The sequence below is a fragment of the Ctenopharyngodon idella genome, chromosome 3 (assembly GCF_019924925.1).
Source record: "Ctenopharyngodon idella isolate HZGC_01 chromosome 3, HZGC01, whole genome shotgun sequence".
Taxonomy (NCBI): domain Eukaryota; kingdom Metazoa; phylum Chordata; class Actinopteri; order Cypriniformes; family Xenocyprididae; genus Ctenopharyngodon; species Ctenopharyngodon idella.
Window position 1 is genome coordinate 23,322,031 of NC_067222.1, and position 21,807 is coordinate 23,343,837.

General features: G+C 36.5%; 1 protein-coding gene across 1 annotated transcript in view; it reads right to left on the bottom strand.

Moving 5' to 3' along the window:
• The window catches only part of crhr1 (corticotropin releasing hormone receptor 1), a 131,294-nt gene that overhangs the window by 21,075 nt on the left and 88,412 nt on the right, over nt 1-21,807 (bottom strand). The window contains exons 7-9 of the mRNA XM_051888462.1: nt 5,484-5,604; nt 1,488-1,641; nt 434-494 (exon numbers count right to left, since the gene is read on the bottom strand). Coding sequence (XP_051744422.1) covers nt 434-494; nt 1,488-1,641; nt 5,484-5,604 — 336 coding nt within the window. The remainder of the gene's footprint in view (nt 1-433; nt 495-1,487; nt 1,642-5,483; nt 5,605-21,807) is intronic.

The window sequence follows — 21,807 nt, forward strand, 5'->3', positions numbered from 1 at the left end:
GACTAAAGAAGTTAATGTGGGCTTTAGCAGAATATCCGCCCTAATCCATTCTTTTAAGTTTTTATTATTATTATTATTATTATTATTATTAAGAGTTTTATTTTTTATTTATTTATTTAGGAGATCTTTTAACTGTATATATCACGTCTTGACTATTGAACTCTGGGATGTTTACATCAGTGTCACTCATCAATTTCCTGAGTAGCAGGCGTTAATTAGCATTACTCAGAGAACATTTCTCTAGCTTTATTGTGAATCGATTGTTTAATGACCAGAGTGAGGGTAGATGATGAAGATAATTGGGGTTAATCTGACCTTTAATTGCCTTTATTGTAAACGACGTGAGAGAGTTTGTGTGTGTATAGAGTAAAGTGCAGGTATTATACAGAGATAAAAAAAGGAAGAAATAGAAAGAAAGCCTCAGCAAACTCACTTTTCATTGTCATAGTACAGCTTGCCAATGGCCCACGCGACGATAATGGGGAATGGAATACCTTTGGAAAAAGAGCAGAGCAAATTTCCATTCACCCTCATTACTTTGACAATCAAAGACATTGTACAAACAGTATAATTGATACTATTAAGGGACTGTGTGATAAATCCTCAGCAATGACTCATTTGCAATGCATTTTTAATGAGGAAAATCCAAGGCTTGTTTATTCGCATAATAATTCGCCCATGGTTCAGAAGAGAACCTGATCAAATTGCAGTCCTCATTAGTGTAATTATCTACTACCGTAACTGAGTGTCTTTTTCAAGTTATTAATCGACAGTAATTTAATCACTGATGTACTTTAAAGGCAACATAAATTCAGAACTGACCTTATTTGCTTTCTTAGTTCATTTAATTCACAATTCTGATCTTTCTGTGTTTGTCTCATTAATCTTTAATCGAAACTACTTTACTCTTTCACTGATGTCTTAAATCCAACCATACATATGTGACAGCAATACTTTAGTTTGTTGAAGTAATATGGGTTGTGTACTGTGTGTCACTATGAAACAGGTGCCTTTCCCAGTTGATTTCTTATATTATTATTAATTAATTAATTAATTAATTTATTGGCATATTTTAAACATTAAATCAGGTATATAATATGTTTAAGTGTTAATAAATTTTATTCCACCAATCTCAAGCTAAATTAACATTTTAATATGTTGGGATTTAATAGCTGTATTTCTATGTACTTTGTTTCCATTAAAAACGGCAGCAAAATAATAAAATAAAAAATAAAAATAAAAGTAAAATGTGTTGTTAATATGTTTAGAAAAATATTAACATATATTAAACATTACCATAAGCCTTTCATGGCTTTTTCTACATGTATATGAGGGACAAAAAAGGCACCCGATGTGGAATAACCCTACATCAGTATTACAAGTGACATGTTAATTTCTAAATATATGTGACTACACATGCCATAAGTAATTTATTTAAATATGTATTATTCAAAAACTGGATCATTTGTGCATCATGGGATACTTACACCAGCCTATACAGATGAACATCCATTTCCTCAGTTTGTCTGTGGAGTATGTCAGTACTATGGCTGTGTGCAGATAGCAGCCCTCTCCAAACATCCAGAAGAAGTTGGTCACATGGAAATAATTATACGCTGCTGTGACCAGCCTGCACCAGATCTGAAAGCGATGAGAGAAAGAGAAATCAAGTTAGATGTTTAGAAACTGTCCTAAATTGTGCCCTAGGAGATCACCATGCCACTTCTTGTAAGCATTCTCTGTTTTAAAATGCTTTTATTTTAATAGCTTAAGGGAAATGAAAGCTTGTGCGTGCATACGTGTGTGTGGAATGTCTACGCTTTATGACTGAAACTGAGTTCAAACACCAAGCAGGGGATAAAACCTTTCTACTCCAGAAGAAGGGACAATACAGATGAGTAGAATGGAATGAGGGGTCTGAAACGAGGCCTCGGGATGGAACAGATTTAGATGAAAGTATGATAAAAGCCAGTGGGTTATCGCTTCTCATGACAGGGCTATCAGAAGTACAATACCTCTAAAGATGTATTACAGATGGTCAATATCAAAATTAAAGTCCTATCTGAATATGAAATCTTTGAGGTTTTTGGCAGATCAAAAGTAGTTTCAAAACATTTCAAAAGCATTTTTTTTAAGTTGGGATTTTTTTTAAGCAAAAAGAAAAAAAGAGTGCAAACACTGAACAATGCAACAGTTTAATTTATCAACATTTGATTTTGCAATGTGTCTTATTGTTTTGAATTGTACCTCTAGCATTAATTTACATAGAAAAACAATTAAATCAATGCAGAAGGTTTACTGCTTCCAACATCATAAGGTTTCATATATAAAAAAGGGTTTTAGGTGATTTTTTTGTTATTAAATATTATGGGTATATTAATTAAATAGTTTATATGAATACATAATTTATGAAATATATAATACTGAAGTAATAATACACATATTTTCACACACACACTACAGTTCAAAAAGCTTGGGTACAAAGAAATAATACTTTTATTCAGCATTAAATTGTTCAAAACTTCACTTAAATTGTTCAAAAGTGACAGTAAATACATTTATAATGTTACAAAATATTTCAATTTCAAATAAATGTCATTTTCTTTTAATCAAGGAAACCTGAAAAAAAGGTATCACAGTTTTCACAAAAATATTAAGTACAAACAACAATGAGAAAATGTCTCAAAGCAACAAATCAGCATATCAGAATGATTTCTGAAGGATCATGTGACATTGAAGACTGGAGTAATGATGCTAAAAATTCAGCTTTAAAGGTGCACTATTCACTTTTTTTTTTTTGTTCAAAAGTACTAAAATTTAAATAATGAGTCAATACACCATCAATTCTTCTTCCAAAAAATGTTTTTGTCTTACCCAAATGCACTATGGTAAGGCCATTATAAGTGTTTATATTTTAGACCCGAGTGGGATGCTTTTCATGTGAAATTGTGTACTCATGTCACTCGCCCGTGCGTGTCTCGTCATATCCGTAAATAGAGAAAAGTTGCTGTGCCTACTCTGACGCATGTGGGAGTGGCTTAGGTTTGAAATGCTGTAAAAGCTATGTGGAGATTGTGTTTTTATTACTCAAAGGGAGAGTAAGGTATTAATTGTAGCGCTGTGCTGGAATTTTGTTTTTAAGAAAGTACCGTATCTATTAATGGGTAAAGCTACAGTAACTTCTTCAGGTAGTCAGCTTGAAATCCTTTCCATCTAAACTGGTTATATCTCTTAAGCCTAGTAGTGAATGTTTTATGAGCAGTAGGATAATCATATTCATTCGCACAGTCACACAGAGCGAAGCACAACCAAAACAATCCGCAAAATTCATGCAGTTTTGTATATTAACTGCTAGAGGACCAAACGTTACATAGTGTACCTTTAACACTGATCAAATAAACACAGCCTTGTTGAGCAAGAGAGACTTTTAAAAAAAAATCCCACCACCCCGAAACTTCAGTAGGGTATATACTTTGTATGTACACATACATGTATAAATATAAACAAAGTTGATTAAGAAACCAACTGACTGAGAAAAAATTCAAAAACATGTGAATGACAGACAACATGACAGTATTGCAGCTGGATGAAAAAGCTGAGATGCTCCTGACATTTGCAAGAGACATACTGGCACAACAGAGGGGCTTCTGTGTGTGTGTCAAGCCCCTGTTTAATCCTGTTTAATCCTAGCCGCCGCTCCTTTGTTTTGGCTATATTTCATCACTGAGCTCTGTCAAGTTGTTGTCTCGCGAGAAGACAAAAAATCTGTCACTCTCGGCTCAAGATTGAAGATTACAGCTGTGAGTTATGACTAAAGTGGGAATTCAAGTGTCACTGAAAGATTATAAACTTTCAGACCTGCGGTTTCTCTGTAAAAGTGGTGACTTTTCTTACAATCTGCAGAAGAAAGCGAAATCTCAGGCTAACACTTATATCAGCCTTATGGGCTTGAGAAACTATTGTAGACTCATTTATTCCAGGCATTAATCAGCGAGCTAATAGTCCATAGACTATTACATGTATTCTGTGGGAACGATTTTACTTCAACATGTGAAATAGTGGGAAAAAAATGAAAAGCTCCTTCAGTCATAAAGCCTTTTGGCTCTCAGAAGTACTTCTGAAGAATTTTACAACCCTCTTTCATAATAGGCCCCCTGGTGTGACAGGAATTTAGGACCTTGTAGAGATTATAAGCTTCTGTAGGATCTTTATTGCTAATTTTGCAGTTATTTACTGAACAATGTCTTTCATTAACTGGCATTGCATAAATTCTCTACAAACTGACACATTTCACAATAAATGTGTCATTTTGTGCTATAAAACTCAATGAAAAAGCAGTTGGCTCTGACTTATGAGCCTTTTCTAAACGGATGCATCTTGTACATACAGCAAAAAAGACAATGCAAAGCTCAACCTCTTTAAGCGAAGCGGATCGAATGAGTCAAGATGTTCTTTGTATAAACCACAAGGCAACTGGGATCACTTGCTTAAACCGTAATTGAAATGATTCAAAACAAGTGCATCAATGGCATTGCGTATTTACACAATTTTATTCACAGTTAAACAGCCACCAGCTCTCCATTCTCTCCAAGAAGGCTATTTTTTTTCATCTAGTCAGGTCAATGGTTAGCAATTGTCCACAAATCATTTCTTATCACTTTTAAACATCTCAAAGGAGCTTTACTTGAACGGAAACTAGGAGAATTAGGCCACTGCTGTCTGTATACAGACCTGGAGGAATGTGTAATAACCACTTAAGTCTGAAAACACCTTGCAAGTTTTTGCCTTCTTTTTTAAGTTTCTCTCTAGGGGGGTTCAGAGGTAGAACTAATGCACTGCCGTGCAAAATCTTAGCATGAAGAGGCAATTAAGTCAGCCCTTGCATAATAAATAGGTACAAATTATGCTTTGGCAACAGCAAAAGATAAGTATCAAGGACAAACATGGTGGAATCGAACTCTGATACCTTCTGAAAAGCCATGTGCACCATAGCGTATGAGGCTGAATTTGAATGTAAGATGGAAGAGCCCTTTGGGACTGATATTGGCATGGCGGTAGATGAATTAATTGCTCGACTCAGATGAGTTGATTAAGGAAGCAAAGTAATTAATTCTCGGCGAAGCATAGTGGACCATGAGCTGTTTGCATTCTCACCCAAAACACCCACCGATACACCTCTAGTGCCAATCTAGTTAGATTTCAACGCCTGTTATGAGTGCAGAAACGAAGACCCAGGTGTCAGGGACAGTTTTTGAATGCAGTTAATAAACTTGTGTTTCTCGGCATGTGTGCCAAGAGAATGAGGGGATAACAGTGGGTTGAAGTGAGACAAATAGTGAGAACGAACAATGGATTGAACAGAAGAGCGGGTGTGCACGTATTGTGAGAAAGAACAACGGATTGTGTGTGCACTGATTGTGTATTTTGAAAGGAAAAGTAATAGGAGAAGGAGAGAATATTTGTCTTCGTATGTGTTTACTCACCACATTGCTCTCATGCACCTCTGGATTCATGGTGAGCTGCACCACAAACCAGGTGGCATTTCGCAGGATAAATGCCGTAATCAGGTTCCAGTGGATGATATTTCTCAGACACCGGATACTCCTGAGAATGGAGGAGAAGGAAAGATGGAGGAGGCAAAAAGATAGAAAGAAAGAGTTAAGATGTTAGATGAAAAACATTCTTCTTATCAGGGTTTTTAGTTGTCTTTTTCACAGGGTGTGAATATATTCGCAGCATGACTTCATGTTATTGTATTGATAGATCCATTGTGTTGTTGAGTTTTCTCAGCATGTAGTCCCATCAGAGCACATTATGTTTATCTTTAAATGGCACACCGACTGTGTAAAGCGATTGCATCTTCAAGTATGCATAGTTCATATTCAGAACCCGTATGATATATACAAAAGGTGTCAACTGATTAAAAACTGACTGACTTAAAGGGTTAGTTCACCCAAAAATTTAAATTCTGTCATTAATTACTCACGCTCATGTCGTTTCACACCCATAAGACCTTCGTTCATCTTCAGAACACAAATTAAGATATTTTTGATAAAATCCGATGGCTCAGTGAGGCCTCCATCTCCAGCAATAACACTCCCTTTTTCAATGCCCAGAAAGCTACTAAAGACATATTTAAAACAGTTCATGTGACTACAGTGGTTCGACCATAATATTATAAAGCGACGAGAATACTTTTTGTGCGCCAAAAATAACAAAATAGTGACTTTATTCAACAATATCTAGTGATGGGCGATTTCAAAACACTGCTTCATGAAGCTTCGAAGCTTTACGAATCTTTTGTTTCGAATCAGTGGTTCAGAGCGTGTATCAAACTGCCAAAGTCATGTGAACTATTGAAGTTTCAAAACACTTATGATGTAACGAAGCCTCGTTTACTGAAATTGTGATTTTGGCGCTCTGAACCACTGATTCGAAACAAAAGATTCGTAAAGCTTCAAATCTTCATGAAGCAGTGTTTTAAAATCGCCCATCACTAGATATTGTTGAATAAAGTCGTTATTTTGCTATTTTTGCCGCACAAAAAGTATTCTCGTCGCTATATAATATTAAGGTTGAACCACTGTAGTCACATGAACTGTTTTAAATATGTCTTTAGTAGCTTTATGGGCATTGAAAAAGGGAGTGTTATTGCTGGCGATGCAGGCCTCACTGAGCCATCAGATTTTATCAAAAATATCTTAATTTGTGTTCTGAAGATGAACGAAGGTCTTACGGGTTTGGAACGACATGAGGGTGAGTAATTAATGACAGAATTTTCATTTTTGGGTAAACTAAGCCTTTAATGACTGACTCTGTGTAGCACAAAAGACATATTTTGAAGACTGTTGCTAACCAAACAGTTTTGGTGCCCATTGACTTCCATTGTATGGACAAAAAAACACATTACATTTCTCAAAATACCTTCTTTTATGTTTCACAGAATACAAATCATACAGATTTGGTAAATAATGACTGAACTTTCATTTTTTGGAAGGGTAAACTATCCCTTTAACAATCACCTCTTCACAGTGAAAATGTGCTGTTTTTTCCATCGTCATTCTTTTTGTTTGATCCATATCCATTAGAATTTTGGTGTCAAGGTGGTAAAAGCAACGAAAAATGGTTTGGTACTGAAAACGAAATTAAACATGGTGCCTAACAGTGCTTCTTTGTGTTTTATACTGCAGAAAATGTCACCAGCGCCTCAAGAGAAACATTTGGATCAGGCTGCTGCTTTGAAAAGCTACACTCCAACATTTCAGCATTTTACAACAGGTTTCCTGGTTCTGGAAGGCTTCAGGACACAGAAGAAGCTGCTCTAATAAGCAACACACTAAACTGCCAGTCAGGATAGTGTCAATTTGGAGCAGGTCAAGAAGTTGAGGGCAAACTTGATGCACTTTGTGTGAACTTGGCTTTCAGACTGACTGCCCGGATTTGTGTCATCAAGCGTTGAAAGGTTTTGGCCTAATGGAAATCACAGCATAAAAACAGTCAGAAAGGCTAAAGAATATTTTCTGCACCATATTCCTCGTTTAATGTTGTATATTCTCATGTGTGCTGGTATGGAACGCATCAAGATGCATTTCTCTGCAAGCTTCTATTTTTACCAACACATCTGCTTAAAAATTTTATCAGCTGTTTTGTTTTACTTTTGCCTTGCAATAGAACATCTGAAAGAGAATTTGTTATTGAATGACCTTTATTTGGCTTCAGGACTGTTTATGTGATATGCGACATCTATTGGGGTGTCATGCTGCTATTTTTTATGAAGGAATTTCAGTGCCAGTTCTGGTTCAACTTTGTGCCATGGCAAGATAAATCATGATAAAACAAAGAAGAAAAAAATCAACAACAACTTTTTAATAGTTAAGAGTCAGAGGTGTTAGTCGAGTTTCGATTAGAATGCAAGTAGACTAGGGTTCAAAACCCGACCAAACATTTTCTGAAATAAATCAAAATCATGAATCTGAAGTGATCCTCATGCATTTTCATCCTTTCACATTGTGTGTTGTAAATGACCCTCTTTTTCTGCTTCTTTCTCTTATTCTTTTTAAGTTATTACATAAATAACAGAAGTGCGATTCAAAGGTCAACTTGCCTGTAATATCAGCTTCAGGCTGGAGCCGGTATTTACGACTGACCAAAGACCAACAGTGACCTCCAAATCAAAGCCATCATCATTTTTAGATAAGCAGCAAAACTTCCCAGATCAGAAGAATAAAAGAATAACTTACAGAAGCATGAGAATTTAATAAGTAAACTCTTAGGGCAGTTTCTCACTGCCACAAGCAAACCCCAAGAGGAAAAAAAATCAATAGAAAAACATCAAGAACTGTTTTAATCATCTAAGAATCACGTAACAGCCAAAAATGAGAAAGCGCCATTAAAGAACCTTTTTTTTTTTTTTTTTAATTTTAAAGTGTAACTCTCACTGCAAAGGACAGACGGGTTGGCGCAGTCATCTTCATAATGATCCCATGAGACATATTACCAATTCACATGGAAAATGGGCTGATGTTCTCCATGCATGTTGAAAGAGTTAGGCCAGATGAAATGTACCCTGAAACATGGAGGTTTATTTCTCATCCTCTTCCCTGGAAATGTTAACCTGTTAGGGGGTATTCAGCGATGATAACATCACTCATTTAGCCCAGTTCATCATATTTTATTGATTACTTTAAGTTCCATTGGCTGCTGGACAGGAACATGATGTTGTCATGAATGTTTATGCCCATAAAAGCTGATTAACATCAATCTTTCACTTTCTCTATGATCCTCTGACCTCTTTTCCAATTAACTCTGACAGCTCAAAGGAAACAAATGTAAAACAGAGAGAGAGAGAGAGAGAGAGAGAGAGAGAGAGAGAGAGAGAGAGAAAGAAAGTTGTTGTCTCCAACCAGTAACATTTCCTGCCAATCGACAAAGAAATGAGAGTTTCAATCACCATGTGATACACTGTGAGATTTCTATAAATGAAATAATAATAAAAATCTAACATTCTGGAATGCACGTTTATTGCATTTCACATTCACTACAGATCCATAAACACATTTGCACTTGCACACTCAAACAAACAAATCCCATAAACACAGTTAGCAGTTGCCTCAGTTGTGCATTTGTGCCTCATCTCAGCAGGAAGATGCTAGTCATGGGGAAATTCATTTATTGCAAGGGATGCAAGGAAACAAATGATGACATTGCTCAACACCAAAGCCTTTGTCTCTCTGCCTGTGCATCTCATTAGCAGATCAAACTTAAAAAGAAAACAACATCAGCATGAGAGGCTCATGAGAGGCAAAACCTTTTTAAAATGTTTCCTAACAAAAAAAAAAAAAAAGAACATAAGTTTTTAATTAAATATGCTATAGTCTGCAATTCTAAGCTTGAATTATAGGTGGGCCCAGATGGCGGGCAGTTTTTCACCTTTTCCAATAGGGCAAAATCTAAAGAATGCATTTAAAGCATCTTAGCTTAAAGGGTTAGTTCACCCAAAAATTAAAATTCTGTCATTAATTACTCACCCTCATGTCGTCCCAAACCCGTAAGACCTTCGTTTGTTTTCGGAACACAATTTAAGATATTTTTGATGAAATCCGAGGGTTTCTGATCCACACGTAGGCATACTGTCATACTGCTACGCTATTTTCGTTGCAGAGCTTTAGTGTTTACGTCCGAATGGTGGCTTAGTATTTGCCGGCTCCTGCGTCAGCATCACATTCATGCGTCATGCTGCTCATGCGACCAATACTGAGCCGCCGTTCGGACGTAAACACTCAAGCTCTGCAACGGAAATAGCGTAGCAGTATGACGGGACAGATGAATTTGTTTTTTTTTTGCACAAAAAGTATTCTCATCGCTTCATAATATTAAGGTTGAACCACTGTAGTCACGTTGATGGTTTTAATGATGTCTTTAGTACCTTTCTGGACCTCAAAAGGTGCAATGACGTTGCTGCCTATGTGCGGATCAGATACCCTTGGATATCTTAACTTGTGTTCCGAAGTTGAACAAAGGTCTTACAGGTTTGGAACGACATGATTAATGACAGAAATTAAATTTTTGGGTGAACTAACCCTTTAAAGCACCAAGAAATAGACAGACAGACAATTTTTTAAAATATTTTTTACAATATTACTGTTTCTACTGTTTTATTTTTTCAAATAAATGCAGCCTTGGTGAGCATAAGAGACTCCTTTCAAAAACATTTAAAAAAAAATGTTACAAACCTCAAACTTTTAAACGGAAGTGCACACCAGAATTGTTTAAAATATTTTTCTTTTAATATTTTATATATAGCCCAACTATTTCCCAACCGTCACTGACGAATATAATGGATGGACATCTTTCTTCAGGTATTACAGCCCTTCTTGAGACATAAACACCCATTCAGCTGTAATGGTAACATATCAAAGAAATGCGACGTCTTGAAAATGACACCGGAGAGTGGCTCCATTAGAGGTCTTCAATATAGATAAAAAAGTGTCTGTGAATGTTCCTTGTAAAAGCCTCTCACACACAGACACGGAGTCACTATTCTTTAAGCAGATCCTTTACCCAAACATATGAGACGAAACAACATTTCCCAGCTGGAATCTCTACCTCAGCTAATTATTTTGACTGTTTGTCAGATTGTACAGCAAGATCAAGGTACTGAAACGACATTTTGTTTGAGAAGGGATATAAATAAACTCCCGTCTATCAAGACTATCTGTGATAAACACGGTGGGGAGAAAGCCATCTGACATCTGGAGGATGGATGGATGGATTGTGAAAATGATGATGCAATTTTCCTTGTGACAGATGGGAAGGCGCGCTGTCTTCTGAATGGTAATCGCCAGCTTCAGAGATTTATGAAGAAGAGATGAGATGAGACTTGACGTCTAAACTCAAGTCATCACTGACGTTTTTGAATAGTGCCTCTGGTTTATAATTGCTTATTAAAGGTTATCTGACTGAGCGCCAAATGTGCTGTCAAGCTTTCTCATTTCATATCTTTTTCATCCAATTTGATTATTAATATTGCAATTAGAGCTGTCAATTTAACACATTCATTTAGTACAATTAATTATAAAAAAACAAAAGAAGATACAAAGACAAATCCATTGTACCACCCTTCCCCTTGCATGCCATTCAAAAACAGCCGTAGCTACTGAATACGCTGCATTTCATAGGTTTTCGCCACAAGTTTTTATTTGATTTCATTTTCTCCTCGGTTAATTGATGAAAGCTTGGCTGAGCTGCAATTGCTGGTGTGATGGATGAATGTAGACAAACAATGGTGGAGGGTGATGATGACTTTTATCTTGAGGAAGGACGGCTGTGAGGCCAATGTTGTCCTTGTGGAAACACAAGCTCTGGGCATTTAGCAGCAGAGTATCTGCTGCTTATGCAGTTCCCTGACCTCGTTCACACAACACTCTGAGCAGCTGCCTCTGACATTACTTTCTCATTAGTTACGGATGGTACACCCACAAATGTGCGCACACAAACTGTACACACACACACACACACACACACACACACACACACACACACACACACACACACACACACACACACACACACACACACACACACAATCAAACTGTCAGTGTAAACACACTATGCTGGCAAGTGTTTGTGGATAATTGTGGCTACTTGCAGATGTGGCTCTACTTTTCTGTTAATTAAGTTCTGTTAACGTGGTATATTGTTAGAGATGTTTCTTGTAGGATGTGTTTTCCCACACAACGCTAACTAGCAGATCTGACTCTTACTGCATAACTCTAATTAATTTTACCCCCTGCAGTTTTCAGTTGTTTTATGCCACTTCAAAAGGAGAAATGATTAATGTTTTTCGCGTTTACAACATAAATATCTGTGTAAAAATATTGTTAATAAAAGAAAATTATGTGTATATCATTAAAATGTGTTGTTACTTTGTATTTGTTAAAAAACCTGTAGGTATTTTGGTAACACTTTAGTATAGGGAACACATATTCACTATTAACTACGACTTTTCCCTCAATAAACTCCTAATTTATCGCTTATTAATAATTAGTAAGCTAGTTGTTAAGTTTAGGTATTAGGTAGGATTAATAATGTAGAATCAGGTCATGCAGAATAAGGCATTAATATGTGCTTAATAAGTACTAATAAACAGCCAATATTCTAGTAATATGCATGCTAATAAGTAACTAGTTAAAAGACCCTAAAATAAAGTGTTAGGTATTTTTAACAAATCCATATGCTGTTGCTTTTCTGTGAAACAGAAAACGTACATACAGTATATATACATATATGTTTGTATGTATGTATGTATATATAGGTATGTGTTCTTTGCTTCACAAAAAAACAAAAAAAAAAAAAAACAGCGTGTGGATCTGTTAAAACACCTACACAGGTACTTTACCTATATTCTTATATATATTTAAAACTGCTTTTTTCCCCCATACAATGACAGTTCATGCTCACATCTGTCAAAAAAAAAATCTATATCGCAACCCAGGTTCATTGGAAAACCAGGTTTCACTTCACTAATGTGTAGTGACTAGTGAGTGGCGAGAAATAGTTGAAAGGGAATCTGGCAATGTTTTATTACATTGGTTGTTGCACATATTGTGGCAGTTCGGGAATAATATGTCCGATGAGTGGCGCTAAAAGGTTATATGCTGTCATGTTTAATGTACCACTTACACTAAACCCTACCCTAAACATAACCGATAGTGTTAAAAGCAAATGTGAGATAAAAACACACAGAGCACATTTACTACCTTAGAAAAGCTGGTTACGTGATTCAAACGTCAAAATGTACAAATCATGCACTATGATAAAAGTGTTTTAAGGTCACAACATAGTACTGTGCAAGGAACTGTGTGAAAATAAGTTCAATTATCTGCTCCATTAGATGGAAACTGCATAAATTATAGGTAAGTATATGTAAGTAAGTTATATCTTTTAACTATTTGCTTATTAGCATGCATATTACTAGAATATTGGCTGTTTATTAGTACTTATTAAGCACATATTAATGCCTTATTCTGCATGACCTGATTCTATTAATAAACAGTAAATTAGGAGTTTATTGAGGGAAAAGTCTTAGTTAATAGTTTATATGCGTTCCCTATACTAAAGTGTTACCAAATATATTTATACAATTATAAAATATAGGTAGATGCATGTTTTTCCAGTGAGCCCAGGTTGTTATGGCTAGTGAGCAATCATTTTCTGAAGCCATACAATAGATTTGTTTGATTAAATCCTAATTATGATTTACAAAAAAAAAAAAAACAACAACAAAAAAAAACAAAAAAACAATTCTTCCCTGAAATTGATATTTATCCCTGAAATCGTATTTGCATTCAATTACAGATGCCGTATCAATGCATCGCACCATTTTTGACGATACTGGCAACAAAACGGCTTTGGTTCATGCATGTGTCAGAATCGAATGTGGCGTGCCAGTTTGAATATGTGAATTGGAGAATGAAAAGACTATCATGTTGTATGTCAAAGAGTTGTGTGTAAAGACTCACCATTTGCAATACATGTAAAAGAAAAAATAACAGCACAAAGGTCTTAATCAACATTGTGGTGCGTAAACGATGACAGAATTGTCCTTTTTGTGTGAACTATTTATTACCAGACCAACTCCCTGAAGCTCAGTGACGTCTTCTGCAAGTGACTCTTACCTCCCAATGACCTCCTCCAGTAGACGTGCACATGGATGTCCACTGTGGCTCTACTGGAGTGTGACTGACCCTTGTTCCCATCCCCCTGTGCCACAAACAAGCCTCTAAATTCTTGTGAGCCACGCAGGAAAAGGCCACAGACGCAATACCAATCCAGCCAACATCATCTGGACACAAACCTCTATGTGATCGTGTTTTTGTGTGCGCGACACATTTAGCTTAGTGTGGGAGGTTGTGTGAAAGACCTAAATTATTCATCATTAAAAATCAAGCACCGGAAAATCCATTCCTGATCTACGAGGAAAAAACAGTGTTATAATAGATAAAGGACGCAGTTCCTTCTGGATCAATGAGCACAAACAAGAAAAGATGATGAGGTTTGGGATGTAAGATTAGGAAAAAGAAACTATGTTTTTCATAAACACTTTTTGTTATAATGTTTGAAACTCTCTTCGCATCCTGATAGCAATCAATTATAGAGGTTGTCTAAATAAATAAATATAATGTACATATATCTTCTGTGGAAGCCTCAGAACCAAAAATTGCCAACCCATACATTTAATTTTGTTATGTGACTGGATGGTCAAGAAAAATTATCAAGCAAGATAATTAATAAGATAATTAGTATTCATGAGCTCATTATTCACCACGTCACTATTCTTTGTTATTCTTAGTAAATCCACCTAACACCGTGTCCTAACCAGACGCGATAAGATTCCAGCGACGAGCAATTTGACTGTCCACACTAGACGCGACGCGAAAATGAGAAGCGATAAAATCAATCAAAGACCACAGCCAATCAGAAGAGAGTGTGGGCGGGCTCTCTCGACAAGAGCACAGCGGACACAATGAAATGGGCAAGTACTTAGTAAAATTAATAAATATTACACAATTTAAACATTGTTTAAAGTACATATGGAGTGACTGAACCAATCTTTGTCATAGAATACACTTGTTTGTTCGCATTGAGTTGACAGTTTGAACGTTCTTGTGCCCATTTATTTATTTTCAAGATCTGAGGTGAATTAGCCCGTGTTGTTTTCATAACAGCTAAAAACCTGGGAACACAGAACGATATTCAAACACACATTAGACGCTTTTAACATTAAATAAAGCACATAAACAGTACCTGATTTTATCATTGCCATACTTTGTGTTGCTGTTCCAGCCGCGACGTCGCGGAGAAATAGAAACCGTTTCTAAAATAGAATATTCACGTGTCGTCGTCGCGGCTGGTTAGGACAAAAACTCCGATTAACATGGAAAATATACCCTTTATCGCGTTGCATCTGGTTAGAACACGGTGTAAGTTTAAAATTGTACTTTCTATTGATACGAAGAAGCTACTGTACAATGACAATGGTCAGAAATAACATGGCTTACTGGGTGTATGATAGGTGTATGACTATTCTTTATATAAATAAACAGCCAGTGGTGTAAACACCAAGAGTTCCATATGTGAGGACATGGATCAGGGGCCAGGAACACAAGCCTTCTCCACTTACCACCCAAGCAGTTAATCAGAGCACTATTTTTGCCATGACAGCTTAAAGATTTCACCTTGACAAAGTGCAGACTAATTACACATTTTTCCCCCTAGAGTGTCTTAATAACATGTGTCAAGGCCTTCTCATTGTTAGTACTATTCCTATTATTGGTTGTCAAAAGTAAAGTTTAACTGACTGTGCAAAAGAGAATAAGGAAATTGTGATGGATTCATATATCAAACAGGAATGTAGAATTCTTTTAATCAGTTAATGATTAGAGCAAGTGCCTTAATCTTTTCTTATTCTAATTGGCTGGTATTTCACTTATTAGAGCAAAAATCCACTTAAGCGGTCCATTATGACACACACACACACACACACACACACACACACACACACACACACACACACACACACACACACACACACACACACACACACAGGTTTGTTTTGCTATGTTAGTGGGGACATTCCATAGACGTAATGGTTTTTATACAGTACAAACTGTACATTCTATCGCCCTACACTACCCCTACCTCTAAACCTACCCATCACAGAAAACTATCTGCATTTTTACATTTTTAATAAAAATGTTTTTAAAGCTATTTTAAATATGAGGACTCATGAAATTTACGTCGTAATACCAGTGTATGTCAATATACAAATTTGTGTCCTCATAAATCACAAAAACGCACGCACACACACACAAATGAAGCAGATTTTAATCTTGGTATATTAAAGGAATGTTCACATCGTATGAACGAAACATTTTCACAGGCTAACCTGATCAGATTTGAGGAAAAAATGTAATAATTAGCATTAGCTCCTTTCATACCAGCACAACCCCTAAGGAATAAAATTGTGTCATTTATAATTGCCTGCAATACCTCAAAGCGGGAGGTCAGCAAATCCAACTGCTCAATCCACACTCAGATCACATACAGGGCACGAGTGCTCATGTTGCCAACCATCACCATGGCAGCTGAGGGTGGGGGTCAGGGGGGCACTCGTGGTGGTGACAAGCTGGCAGCGCTGGTGACAAGTGGCCATAAGTTCTCCCCAGTGGAAACCTGGGAGTGTGCCTGCTGCAACACTCATGAAACAAACTATTACCACAGAACAAATCCTATTCATGCCACATACTAATGACTGAAACTGAATTTCTACCTCAAAGGCTGTAGATATCTGAACTTCAATATGACGTTTCCTGCAGTTTAATAATGTTAATATTCAATATACAAAGAATATATATATATATATATATATATATATATATATACACATATATACACATACATATTATATACAGTTTCATATATAATATGCAAATTCATGAATTGAAACGGCATGAATTCATGAATTGAAACGGCACATTCCATGATCGATTATTAGCCAATAGTGATAAACTGATCACCACTTCACTACCGAACGTGTAAAGAGTACCTGAAAGCCATATTTAAGTAAAAGTAGAGTTCGAGGCTTTTGATTTTACATTGCAAAAGAGGCTATGCGATGTAAAATCAAACAGGCTGTAAAGAATGAAAACATTTCAGCTTTGCTGGATTTCCAAGGAGCTTGGCAACTGTCTCGCTGCAATGGGAATGCTGGTGACGGGACAGGAACAAGTCGGTGCCCACAGGCCTGTGTTTCAGATGTCAGAGCAGCCAGATCCAGGTTGGCAGGATTGTCTGCTCTGAAAACTACACCACCCAAGGTGTCTGTCATGGTCTGGTTGCAGCAGAGATGAAACTGGATTCAAGTGCAGCAGTCTTTATTGCAAACAAAATCAAACTAACAGAAATACTCAGGTTTCTCAGGAAGACGAAAACAGGAACAGAACAATCAGTCCAAATTAATGCGTACACAGTAATGGGTACACATAGACGACGACGGACACCGAACAGGACTAAACACAGGGGCTTAAATACACAGTCATAGACTGTAAAAAAAATATGAACGATGCACCTTCACTCTCTTCCATTGTAGATAAGTGAAGCCGCCAATGTCCAAATATGGCACTGACAGCTGTCAATCAAACAGTGACTCGTGCCATAACTCCAGTTTTATTCAACGAATCTCTTAGTTACACCAAGTTTGTACTGTTAGTTATGATGAACTCATTCGTTAGTGTGCAGAAATTGAGTTGCAATGATGAAATCACTGCTTTCATGTGCTCAACATCATGTCTGTGATCGCTGTTCATCGCTGCAACCTTTCATGCCACGATCTAAATATAATGCCATAGATTTAAGTGAAATGCTATAATCAACACTTTTCACGATTAGTTAACCTTGAGAGCTGTAATAGTAAAAACATGCTAAAAGTTTTCAAAAGTACTTAGCTATTTCATATTGCAAAGATGTTAGCCAATCACAGCAGTGGGCGTTTACACTGAAGTCTCACAGCAGACACGCCCCTAAAACAGAGCGTTCAAATAAGAGGGCTAAAATCAGGGTAGGAAAACTGCCTTTTATTTCTAAATTATGACAATTTTTGATGTAAAAAGCATACTAACATTATAAGTACACCCCAGGAAACATAAAACAATAGGTAACACTTTACAATAAGGTTCAGTAGTTAACATTAGTTAACTACATTAGTTAACATGAACTAATAATGAACTGCACTTATACAGCATTTATTAATCTTTGTTAATGTTAATTTTAACATTAGTTAATGCACTGTGAACTAACACGAACAAACAATGAACAACTGTATTTTCATTAACAAACGTTAACGAAGATTAGTAAATACAGTAACAAATGTATTGTTCATGGTTAGTTCATGTTAGTTAATACATTAACTAATGTTTAACTAATGAACCTTATTGCAAAGTGTTACCAAACAATAAAACAACACAGTTCATGACCTCTTTAACACAGAGACAGCAAAACACATGAACATGTGACAGTGTCTTTCAAAGCTTTCAAACATGGCTTTGTCTAGTTACAAAATACCGTTCTATACATTTCTGCATCTTGTTTGCTACCTCGATTCAAATTGAGTAATTGAATTTACATTCTAAATTCAATTTTGAATGGTGCACTACAACTGAGCTTCACTTAAGATGGCATTATGAGAGGTCCTTGTTTTCATAAATTAAATTTCCAAAGCTTTTCATTGCAGTATTGTGAATTTGTTAATTGCATCCTCAAATCAACGCCTAAGTCTGGTCAAGTTAAGTCAAGTCACCTTTACTTATATAGCACTGCCGCTTCATACAATACAGATTGTTTTAAAGGAACTTTACAGTAATAAACATGAAAATAACAGAATCAATGATGCAAACTTTGTCAAATTTGAGACACATTTAAATTCTGCTGTAAAGCAGTTCTTCAAAGACAATGGTGTCATTATTCAGCTGAAGTTCAATGTTGATTCATTTCAATTCATTTCAGTTTGCCTAAGTGCAATCCTTTAAACATCTGAGTCCCCACTCATACAATCTCCTTGCTTTTTGAGCATCTCTTCCTTTCACATGCCTCTTATTTCTGAGTCTCTGCATGAGTCTCGCAGGCTTCCGGCGCCTGCTCACAACTGCATGTGTTTTGGTTATTAGCATTCCCACTGGCTGCACTAATAGGAGTGCGTTATCACAGCTGTCTATTCAAGTCATCCCCCTCATCACTCGCTTCCCATTGATCCACTGCACCAGGCCTTTTCCGGTTAAGATGTGTCCTTTCAAGAATAATCGCCCGCTCAGAGTGTTTGCTATGAGTCGGGCTCCACAATCAGATCCTCTGCGGCTAATATTGAGATGGGTTACAGGCAAAAGCACTGAGTTGTGCAATTTTAGGCCGTAAACAAAAATCATAAACTTCAGGGAGCTAAAGCGGTACGTTTCAGGCCACTCTCTCTCTGCAGGGGGTCGGCGCTAACAAGCCGTGGCTGCTTTGCGCAGGGCCTGCGGCACAAGAGGAATGAGCCTCCTAGAGCGTCCTTGAGCCCAAATGGTGTGCAGATGTACTGGTAATATCCCGTGCTGGGGCCCAGTAAGAGCGACCTGTCTGTCCACTCGCACAGTACAGTGGGGGTGCTGGCAAAGCGCCATCGCCTCATACAGTGGCCATGTGCTCTGAGGTCTGCTGACTCTATCACCCCGCTGACCCTCATTGCGTAAGCACAGACAGAAATAGAAGAGCAGAGGTCCTCCTCATCTAGTGCTGCTTAAAGAAAGAATAAGTTTTCTTCTGAAAGTTTTTAGGAGTGACTAAGTATAGAAAAATCACATTAAAGAGGTTAATGGGAGGTTATCACATCGCTAAAGCACTATTCAGATGGGAGTAGAATATGTGTTCAAAAGTTTGAGGTCGGTAACATTTTATAATGTTTTTGTAATAAGTCTCCAAGACTGCATTTGCTTATTCAAAAATACAGTAAACACTGATATATTGTGAAATATTATTACAATTTAAAATAACCGTTTTCTATTTTATTATATTTTAAAATGTAATTTATACCTAAAATGTAATTTATGCATCCTTGCTTACAGATGTGTGTGTGTGTGTGTGTGTGTTAAAGTTCAGATTATGCAATTATGTACTGTATGTAATATTCAGATGGGAAGACAAAAGTACTACCAAGTATTATTTAACCCCGAAAGTTGGCAAAAAGGTCCATATTGAAGAAGCACCAGGCAGTATAACAACAAATTCAACTCACGGTATTCAACAAAGGTCAAAGCAAATGAGGAAAAGCTTTGTGAAATAATAATATACCCCAATCACATACATTCCTATCCAGACAGGATTACAGTTCTCAGAGGACCATAATTATTCCATGATTTTAACCGAGGATGTTTGAAGCAAAACACCATCACGTTCAATTCTGACAGAATTAAAACCACAAAATGCATTTATGAAACACAAATTTACATGACCACCTTAGGGAAAACTAGTCCTGTCCAAACAGAATTCATCTACATGAACATTTACAACAGAAAACTGTTAAAAGGCTTATACTATTAATGGGGCAGTTTTAACAAAGTGCTATGTCTTAATTTTTTATTATTAATACATTTGTTTTTGCCAGAGGACATCTAATGGACAATTCTTTAGCAAATTAAACAGGACACATGCTATTCTAGTTAGAGTCATGCAAAAAGCACAATTGCTCTTTTCATGGATTTGTTTTGTTTTTGTTTTAAATGAAAGCTTTGATTGTTTGAAATAATGAAGCATTATTCAATTTAGTTAGACGCACATAATCAAAGCCACTATGGAGTATTCAAAGAAAAACCATATGCACTTCTTTCCCAAAAAAAGTACTTTTTATATGTAACACTTTCCCTTGTGGGGTAAAGGTTATGAGAGCAGCCTCGATTTTCAACTTGCATTTATTTTGGTTTATTTTAAGGGCATTATATGCAGAGAAATGCTATGGTGTGTTTACTGTCAAACTGCTTCTCTGAATGCCTTCCCGTCTCTGCCCTCAGGGCACATGTAAGAAGGTTTTTGTGTCATACAGGACAGGAAGGCACTCCCAGTCTAGCCTTTTGTCAAGAAACAGAATGAGGACAGCTAGCTGCCAACAGTGGCTTGTCACTGTGCCACAGCAGCTTTGCTCTCCTTTCATACTTTGATGCCCCCTGCTTTTTACCCAGCACCACTCATTCTTGTGAATGACGGAGGAGCCGGGTTAAAGTTGGCTGACAGGTGAGCACTGGTGTGGAATACACAGGCCATTCCTGATATTACCTTTGGAGGTTACTGTTTTTGTCATCTTAGTGACAGTGTAGTCAATTCATTCTTGCTACTAAGTATTGGCCTGTTAACATTTAGACACAATGACTTTATCTAATATGCAGCTTATGAGTATTTTCAATGCATCAATGTACCAAACATTACAACTATTTACCTAATACAGTAAGTTCTTTATATATAGTTCTTAAATACCCCCTTTGCTGAAAATCATGTTTTTAATGTTGTTTATATGTCTATGTGGTGTTTTTAATATGTGTTAAGACAAACCATGTGCAAATTCATAAATCAACATAATTGCTGAGTATTTTCCCCTTAAAAAACTGCAGTGAAAAAAAAGATCTCACAAACACGTTTTGAAATCACAAAGTGGACCGAGTGGATCTCTAAGCTGGTGTGAATGAGTGGAGGTGGGGCTCATTTGCCTATTCATAGATCTGGGTAGCCTAAATTAAGCAATGGTGTAGAGCAGGGGTACTCAAGTTCGGGGGGCCAAGAGGGCCACATTTAAACCACATAAACTAAAAAGGGCCACAAATTACAACTTGGATCATAAGACTTTTATTTAGGCTTACTTAAGACAATATTTGTAGTATTTATAAGTGCAGTTTATTATCTAGGTAAGTCTTATTAGTCCTTTAATGGTTATCCTATTTAAAGTGTAGGGCTGTGTATTGCCAAGAATCTGGCGATACAATACGTATCACAATACAGGGGTTACAATACGATATATTGTGATATATTGCAATACTGTAAGAAAAGGCGATATATTGCGATATTTCTTGTATTTTTTATAACGAGGATAATTTTTTTTTTTTTTACAATTTTATTTAATACTGTAAAGCTGCTTGCTTTAAAGCAGTCTATTGTATAAAGTGCTATTTAAATAAATGTGCCTTCACTGAAGTGCTGAACTGCAGAGCTGGTGCAAACATATCCACATTG